Source organism: Odontomachus brunneus, unplaced genomic scaffold (genome assembly GCF_010583005.1).
Source record: "Odontomachus brunneus isolate Ranch 3 - 2012 unplaced genomic scaffold, Obru_v1 Obru_scaffold_059, whole genome shotgun sequence".
Classification (NCBI taxonomy): domain Eukaryota; kingdom Metazoa; phylum Arthropoda; class Insecta; order Hymenoptera; family Formicidae; genus Odontomachus; species Odontomachus brunneus.
Window position 1 is genome coordinate 931,574 of NW_022639509.1, and position 9,580 is coordinate 941,153.

Here is a 9,580-nt window from a genome sequence, read left to right on the forward strand (position 1 = left end):
ATATATATATATAGATATATATATATATATATATATATATATATATATATCTTTCTATCTTTCTCTCTCTTTCTTTTTCTCTCCTCCTCTTCCCGAGCATTCGTAACTTTGAAAATTTGATGGAATTGCAAAAAAAATGTACATAATTTCCATTTGATTTCTATTTTTTTACAAGAGAAAAGAACGGGAAAACTTATATGCACCTCAAGTATGTAGATGTAATTAATGTCGACGTTATCTTATGAAATAGTAATGTTAACTCTTCAGAGTTAATTTCTCTCTGATAACGACATCATGTCGATCGCAATTGTCGATTCGCAATCACTCCCGCGAATTACTCATCCCTGCATCGTCGTATTCGGCAGGGAACATTATCCGCGTCACGGCTTTCTGGGTCAATCTCTGGTTAGCTTCTTAGCTTTAGGTTGTCCGAGAAACTAAGCGCGACGGGTAAATCGAGGAGGCCGGTGTATACGCCCCGAGACCTTAGATCATCGGATCCTCGTAGATCTCCTCGCTTCGCTCTTGTTGCGCAACCACGCCGGTGATCTCGAGCACAGCGGTCCTGACACAGTTACCTGGTCAGGGCGTTACGACGGGATTAAGAGGAACGAGAAAAAAGGAAGAAGTCGAGAAACGTGAGCCATTCTCGAAGACCCTTCCCCGGCTTCACGGTTTGATGACTTTTTTGCGACCTCTCGTTGCCGGACAAAAAGGCCGTCTTGGACTCTTCGTCGTGGCTTCCCTCCATTTAAACCTCCGCACGGTTCTCTTCTCGCCGGCCGATTCTCTTTGCCGCGGCGGCGTGTTGCAACCTGTGCGAATTTTGGCCTTCAGCTCGGCACGCGGCCGCCGTCGTGTCGCTGACGCACATTAAAAGTTCCGTGCGGTACCACAACAATGTCCCATGACATTCCGAATGCTCGTCGCTGCGGCAAATTGCGACAACAATGGATCTGCCTACAATTTGGCGTAATCACGAGCATCGCCGCGTCGTTCTTCGCGTCTTCATGAAAGGAAAAGAAAACGTCGCCAATCGCGGCCGTCGCCAATTTATCGGAATCCTCCGTTTCACAAGCGTGTACTCGATTCGTCCCCCCGATCGTTGGTCCCCCAACGAGGTCTCCTCGAGAGAACCGGATGAACGAAAGGTTCGCCGTGTTGGTGTCACTTCAGGGTCGTCGATCGTGATATTTGAGGCTCATAGAGGCGGGTCGGAATTCGCGACTACGTCGCGACGGATTCTCCCCCCTCGTCGCATTCTATTCTCATGCGACGACACCTTCCTGCCAGGCTGCCACAGGGTTGACGGCGTGGCGTGCACGTACATGGTCCCGCCGCGGAACCCATCATTAGACGCCTACGCGGGCGAATATCGGCGAGGACGGCACGACGACACGATGTCGCTGACGGTGTCGTTGCGTCGTCGCGACATGCGCGCGGAATCGCGTCGCCCTAGTAAGAACGTCGTTGACAATAGCCCGCGCGCACCGGAAGCTTCGCTCGCTCGCTCGCTCGCTCGCTCGTCGTCGTCGTCGTCGCGCCACGGTGAAAGTTAATCATCCTAAACGCTCCCTTCGAAGATTAGCTGGTTCGGGACTCATCGTCGTGATGGAGATCGCATTAATTTCGCATTAATCTAGTTACGTCCGACACGCTAGAGAATGTTGTTACGTTACGAGAATGCTCCGATAATGCTCTGCAAAATGTATGATTAAGAAGAGAGAAAGAGAGGGAGAGAGAGAGAGCGGATTTGCAAGAAGGTAATTGAAAGCAGAAGCGGAGGAAATTGCAGCTTCGCAGTGTGTGAAAGTGAAAATTATCGAAGAAATATATACCGGGAATGTATAACGTCTCCTAAGCCTAATGCATGCTTTGTCTCTTGTAAAATTGATACATCCTGTTCGAGGTTGGTGCTGGAGTATCATGTAACGCAATAGAACGCGCACAGTCAAAGCCAGAGCCGATACTTGGGTAATACGAAGACGGAGATAATCCCCGTACAATAGATTTAAGACTTTATTGCATCGAGCGACTTAAATCTCGATGTGCTAATAGAGATATTGTAACACCTCCTCGACCGCCACGGGGCTGCGAGCCACCACGATGGCTGCAAACTCGTCTTTATTGTCGACGATCGAATCCTGCTCGAGTCTTCGCCACCTCGCTGTAATTTTCGTGGCGTCCCGCGAGCTAATCTGCTCTAAGCCAGCTGCCTTAAATCTTGCTTTAACGACGTCCGAGATAAGTTAAGAATGAAAATCTCGCTCGGTTGGCCCGCGGGTAGATTCTTCCACTTGCACAATTTTTGACCTGAATACTGCGACTGCTCCGAAGGATAATTACGAAAGGATATCGCGGGCATGAAGAAAGAAGCGCCGCACAAGGATGTTTCGAATCATTTCATTATCAATCGCGTACGAGTGCACTTCTGTTTATTTTATAAAAATTGACATTACATTATCCAGATAGCTACTTCCGGTTTGTTTTCAAATGTGCGGATCTCCCATCGTTCATGAGGATAAAAATTTGTTTAAACGGACTTCGGTGATCCTGTTTTGTCTACTAGTCAGTGAGGAGAATCTTTATTGGAGAACGATTGGTCTTATATCACCAGACACGCGTCCGAGTCAGATACAAAGTAAGACTGATATTGCACTTTTTGCAATTTTGATAAGTTTTTAAGTATTTTTTCTCTCAATGTGCAAACACAATTTATACATTATGACGATACTTTTGCTGAGCTTATTTAAAACATATTCTTATTTTTTGTAATTAATTGAGAAAATGACCATGACTTGACGGTCGAAACGTTCTATGGTGAATTTTCGTGCACGTGATTTAATTTGTACATATTTGCCTAAGATAAACAAACTCATTGTCCAATATCTGCATGATTTTCGAATAATTTAATTTTTTTTATTGTATATATATTTGGGTCGCGCGCACGAGCGTGCGACACTTTGCGTACACGCGAGATTTTTCCTCCAACACACACGCGAAACCTCCTACTCGCATGGTACGAGCAATTGCACAGGTAAAAGAAGACGCGCGTATTCCACGGGCAAGTGCATTTATGATAGGAACGATTGACGCGGAAGGGGCAGCGTGATTTCTGTTCTCTCTTGGATTGGTCACTACACCACGTCACGTTTTCAGTGGGAGGAGCGCGTTGTGTACGAATGCTCTGCGGTCGTGCATAGAGAAAATGCATAATGCATGCCTACGTAACTGTCAGCGATATGAGCATCCACGAGCGGCTTCGTTACACCTCTTCGCTTTATGCGGCACGCAATCACGTTTTCTTTGTGTATTTGTGCGCGCGTGAATCGTACTTCTGGCGGTCGGATGATAAATCGCGACGTGTCTGATTCGATAAGGATCTTGGAACAGAGGACAAAAACGATCTACTGAGCGCGCTTATCACGTCGTATCGCGTCGCCGTGCGTTTTCCGCGGGCATTTTCTGCTCCTTGCAAAAAGGAGTTGGTTGACGCCTTGATATACTCATGTATGTATTAAAATATACATACAGTCCAATAATTTTATGCGTCATTGCGGAAACTAAAAGCATCCCTCCTTCTCTCGACGCATAATTGTGCACTTAGAGCGAGACGCTTCGTTTGATCGATAGATCACTCCGTAAATCCGCTTTGCCTCGTCATTGCCTCTTTCGGCTTATTCGAAATTTCACCAAGTTGCCCGATTGCGATGCGAAGTCGATTCTCTCAGACGTGGTTTCGTCAGTGAAGGTTTCACGCAAACGTGGAGACATTAACGAGTCACGAGACACTCGCCAATACCGATGCTAATATGGCCCTGTGAATCTGACGAATAAGCGCGATCGCTCAGCGAGATCTCAACCTGATGAATCACTAGAAAATGTTCCGCTGTTTCGTCGACTTTGCGTCCGTCGCGTCAGGTGTGCCGCAGGACACTTTTGTACTTGTCACGGGACTTTGAACGTTGTACCTTCGGCGTAACGTCAACTGCTACTCGTGCCTCTGATGCAGGAAGTACGTCAGGATTCCATCGGTGATTTACATATAAAACGTATTGTTTTGCCCACGAACGGGGCAGGTCCTTGTGCTAGAAGCTATCTTTCCTTATCCTTGCAGGGTTGACAGCGTCGTGTCGTGTCGTGTCGTGTTGCGTTCAAGTGTCTCCAAGACGACGGTCGGAACAATGTTACTTAATCGACTGCCGACAGATTATCGGGACGAGGTAATCTTTCTCGTAAAGCTGACTGTGCGCGACTGCATACCGCGCTAATTGAACAATCGATATTTTTCCGTCGCGTCCGTGAGGCATAATGAAATTTTTTCGCCGCGTCGTCGACGATGTTCGTGCCGTTACCAAATTATCATTGAGTAATTGCAAAATGTAGTTTGCTACTTAGATCGCGCGATATCGTTGGCATGCGATGGTCAGCTCGAAGAGGTCCTTGAAAATCACCCGGATGACGCAACTAGAGCCAACTAGATGCTTTCATTGTACTCACCCACCTCACGCACGCCCAATCTGCCTGTTCGGTAATTATTTCTTCGCTCTCTCTTTCTCTCTCTCTTTCATTTTCTCTCGTCTGCTCCCTCTCGCGACTATAATTGGGTCGGTGGTAGACTCGTTTCTGGCTCTCTCGAGATGTCTGAATGTTACACGATACCGCGTTTGGTCTCTAAACGTCGGAGAGTTTGCGAAATTGTTTATCATCCAAGATGAAATATCCTGTGATATTCTTGCTGCTTCCGCATCCTCCGTTGCGACGAATTGTCTAACGAATTGTGTGACAGCGTGTATCTATTTGATATTATCACTGCGGAGAGATATCGCGCTATCACTTTCGAATTATCTATTCTCTCTGCGCCGTCTATCTTAGAATCGTAACTGGGCCAATGGCCAGATTTCTCTCCACATCGGACACTGTCCTCCCTCCTTTGGCTCGGCGTGTCCCGATCCTCCTCGACGATTACGGATCGACCGTAATTATTGCGATATCTAGCTTGCAGGCGATTCGGTATTTAGGATGACGTCAGCTCTGGTAATGCCGATGTCGATCTGCCGCTTCGATCGACCGAGTAATTCGTACCATGTACTAGCGCACTGTTACCATTACTGAACAACTGCACATTGTGTTAAAGTACGGAGGATACAGAATATCCTCAATCGCTAGAAACATCGTATTGTTCTTTTCTTCATAAAAAGAATGATCTTTCGATAAAAATTACACAGGGCTATTTTATTTCCTGCGAATCTTTGCTCCATTATTTGAGATGAGAACTAAGATCGTCATACATGTATTTTTTACGTTATTGTCATACCAGCTATTAAACTGCGCCTCCTTGAGAACAATGCAGAACGGGTTGTTTATCCAAGACGTTGTCGCGATGTATATGAATGCGTGAATAATTGCCACTTCCGTAATTACCCGTCAAATCGCACATTGTTCTTTTCATCGATGGCATTGCGAACACCGTTCAACAGATCGTAGGCACACATTGTCTATGGAGATGCGCGTGGCCGACTAATTGCCGCGCGTTAGCAGGTTGTGCTTCCAAGGGAAACAGGGTAGTTAGCTGATAATTTTTACATATTTTAGCATATTTAGACACGCCCGTCGTACGACCAACGTTCTCGCGTCCATCGAAATATTACCGAAGTTATCGTACAAAATTCAGACGAGCAGGGTATTGCAAACTTGCAGTGGCCAAAATGAAAAATCTCTGACTAATAACATAGTGTGTATATAAAAATAAAAATCGTATATTGATAATTTTACTAATATCATTCTCTGCAACTCGCGGAAATTGATAAATGCAAAAATAGTCACATGTGAGATTTCTACTCATCGTTGAGTCGTCAAGTGGCATCGCGATTGTTTTGATTGTGTATTAAAAACTTGAGGAACTACACATGTATTTAATTCATCAAAGTGCGAGTGCGGGCGAGCGCGAAAAGCATGAATGTTCGCGACCAGCCTAGCCGAACTCGGCAGTGCAAAGGGTTAAATGCGCGAGCGGAGCCGACTCGCGGAGATCCCCATTTACGAAGATAGAGGCGGTAATTCGCGGCGTTTTGTTCTCGGTGATTATGCACTTACACGCCCGCCGGAGCGCATCCACGCCTCGATGTGTACGTACATACTCCGGTGCTCGCGCGCGAGAGCTCGTACTCGCTCGCTCGCTTGTTCGCGAGTGCACGTGAGTGCACGGTCGTGCATTACACGCGGCCTGTGTCTCGGGTTGCTTCATTCCATTCGCGATATTCCACATTCTTCCCACACACGTAAGAACACATTGGTAGGTACACGGTGCCCGAGATGCCTGACGCTGATACGAACTGTTGGGTCGCCGCCACTACCACGCCGCGCCATTTATGGGGGGCCAAGAGAACATCGGAACCGTTTACGGGGCACACCGGGTACGTCCCACCTGGAGAATCCTCGCCGCTTCTTCTTGCCTGGGAAGCGGGTCCCCGTCGGTCGCGACTTTCGGCACCGCGATGCGTCGTCTCGAGGCACTTTGCGTCAACAATGTGGCGAAATATTTATTTCTGGTATGTAACATTCAATTTAATAACGTTGCATTTAATGTGATATTACACTTTGTCTGTGTTGTATGAAATTGGAATTCACAAGTGTAAAGAGCTAAAATCTCGACTTAATCTTAATTTTGAAGAATGATTTTCAAAATTGAGATATACCGAGCAATGAAACGATATATTCAAATTTCTGCGAGGCACGCTGAGGAAATGACGAAAGATCGCAGTGAAGCCTGGGAATACGCAAAGATTATTATCTTGTGCAATGTCAAGGCAGAATTTACCCTACGAATAAGGCGCACGCCGCCGGTAGGAATTTGGGAAGGGCGATGATTACGTGGGACAAACATGTTGAGTGCGCGAACCGCGAATTTCGAGTATTCGCGGTCGTCTAAAGAGCGGCGTCTAACCGCAACGAGCACCTCGGAGGATTGAAACGGGAAGGCGCAGCACCGTCTACGGTGTTTCTCAATGGGCGTTAAATGCAACGACGGAGAGGATGCAGGGCCGCGAAGTGCGATTGCGGAGGAGGTGGGAGACACGTGAGATACGATTTAACGTTCTCATAGTTCTGCGTCTCCTCCTCCTATTCCCTCCTCGGTAACATCGTGGGCGCAGGAAAAGGGTTTATCGTCGTTTAATGCACCACGGACGTACGCGAGCCGCATAATTAGCCTCGCCCGATTCGCAACTAAATCAAATTGAAATTATGACTGTAAATAGCTTCATTAAGGCACGCGAGTGAAATCGAAACGACGTTCTCGTAAAATATGTCTCACGCAGCGAGAATGAATGATGGCCATTATGCCCGGATTTTTTCCTCTCCATAACGTATGGCGTTACGGCATAAGCGTACAGGGTGTATCATAAGTTGCGCACTTTCTCGTGCCAACAAATTTTATGAATTTAAACAATTTGCAGATTGGGCACAAAGTTATCTCTCTGAGAAAATTGGCCGGACTGTTGATGTCGGAATTTTGTTAGAGTAAATCTACACTTAAGGGAAGTGTCATAAAGCGATACCGTTATCGTAAAAGCTGCACGTATTAGTTTATCAGGCGCATACGGCATAATCTTATTTTTATGCTGGAGCTGTTGCTGAACTCGTGTACAGATTAGCATGGGTAATCTGTAAGACGCGAAGTAAAAGGCAAAAGACAAAAATCGAGAATGCATATTTGCGCAGTATCACGTCGCGATAATCGTATCTGTTCGTTGCGCTACATTGGAGATAACGCGACGGTAGCGGTTGATCTCAAATAAGAACACGAGTGCGCACGACGCGAATCGCGAAAACACACGTCACATCCGCGAGCGATCTACGAAAAAGTCGAGTGATCTCGTACCGGAGATCCACGCAAAATTCAACACAAAGACAAGCAGACAAGGCTCGCGAAGGGAACCCAGGTGTGCCAGTGCGAAAGCGGTGACCCATTATCGCACCTGTGGGGGAAGTCACTGGCGAGAATCGTCCTGGTCGACTCACTCAGGAATGTTTCGAAATACCTTAACAGGATAAACAGATGCAATAAATAAGATTTCCACCTCTACTTTGAAATCGTGCGACTCAACACCGCCATTAGAAAGAGTGACATGTACCACGATCCAAATAATTGATGAGAATTACTAAAAAAATACAATTTAGTAGTGTTTAGTGTAAAAAGGATATTTAAATATTGCAGAGGTAGAAAAATTGATGTACTATGATGTTAATGAATGAAAAATTGCTTGACTAAACGAAGTTTCTTCATAATTTCAGTTTGGTAGTCATACTTTATATTTTATATTTATACTTTGGAGATGTATTTTAGAATTTCTATAGTAATAATTTTTGTTTGAAGTATTTTTATCTTTTCCTTAGACTCTCATGGAAAGTTAGAATTTCTATCTTATTAAATGTCATTAGAGCTCATTAATAATTGTTTTTGCAAGCTTCTCTCGGGGCCGATCTCTCGGCGAAATTGTACGCGGCGATGCTTTCGACGGTAAAGTTGCCTCATATCTCATCCCGTCACTCCCTCATCAATGAAGCGCGTCTATCGTGTATCGACATTACCCACGTATATATAATCACAATCCCCGTCGACTTATTCACTTTCACTCGCTTCATTCACTCCGGCGCTCGGAACGGACGTCTTCGTCGAAAGCCAGTGGCAATTCTCGATCTATCGTCGATCATTTTTTTCCAGCGGATCTTTCCGCTTCATAGAATCCGTCCAATGGTACCGTAAACCGCGCGGCACTTCCCTTTTCTGTGCGAAATTCTTGGGAAAAAGTAGGAACGAACGAAAGAGCGACCGGGAGAGGCCGTCGAGATGCTCCAGGCGACTCTTATTTTACGAGACTGGACAGCCCTGTTTTTTGAATAGCAAATAGCGAACGCGTCGCAAAACATGAGGACCAAATCCACGCTCAAGCATTTCGTGTCGACTTTCACAAATGCGATGGCATCTTTTTTCTGCCAAGAAATTAAATCGCTAGATTTCTCGGGTTTCGGATATTGACGAATTCTCACGTCTCGCGATCGGTTCAGAGGAAAAGTTCTTGCGAGCGAGAATCGGAGGGAAAAAAGAGGGAAAAACGCTCCACTTTTACTCCGCTCTTGGAGAATCTCATCGTCATGTCCGCCTCGCATTTCCACAGATACCTGGCGGCGGAAAGGCGGCCTGCCGCCGCCGCCGCTAATCACGCGTACGTATGTGTAGTCGTGATACGCTCACGCTCACGGACGACGTGCACGCGTGCAATTCGCATTCGCGTGCTCGAGTACAGACCTCTCTCAACGGGCGCAGCGTGAGCAACAGGAGCGGAGCGCCGCTCGTCAGGGTGGGGTTGGATATAGGCACTGAGCCGCGCCGATGGAAGTTTAACTCTTCGGTTTTACTTTCTAACATCTCTCCCTCCGCCGCCGCCTCGTCTCTTCTTGGAGTACTCGCGATACTGTCGTACGACGACCGTACGTCCCGAGCGTACACCTACTCCCGCGGCCGACTACAAAAATTTCCTCCTTCTCCTCTCCTCCTCCTCCTCCTCCTCCTCCACCA

At 46.6% G+C, this 9,580-nt stretch overlaps 1 protein-coding gene across 3 annotated transcripts in view; it reads left to right on the forward strand.

Moving 5' to 3' along the window:
* The window catches only part of LOC116845959, a 54,347-nt gene that overhangs the window by 38,345 nt on the left and 6,422 nt on the right, over window positions 1-9,580 (forward strand). The window contains exons 1-2 of one of the 3 annotated variants that reach the window (XM_032819222.1): window positions 3,446-3,510; window positions 6,300-6,551. The exons of 1 other annotated variant lie outside the window; for it this stretch is intronic. In XM_032819222.1, coding sequence (XP_032675113.1) covers window positions 3,509-3,510; window positions 6,300-6,551 — 254 coding nt within the window. In that variant the 5' untranslated portion in view covers window positions 3,446-3,508. Of the gene's footprint in view, window positions 1-3,445; window positions 3,511-6,299; window positions 6,552-9,580 lie in introns of those variants that run through there. One more of the 3 variants, XM_032819220.1, reaches the window with a different exon arrangement.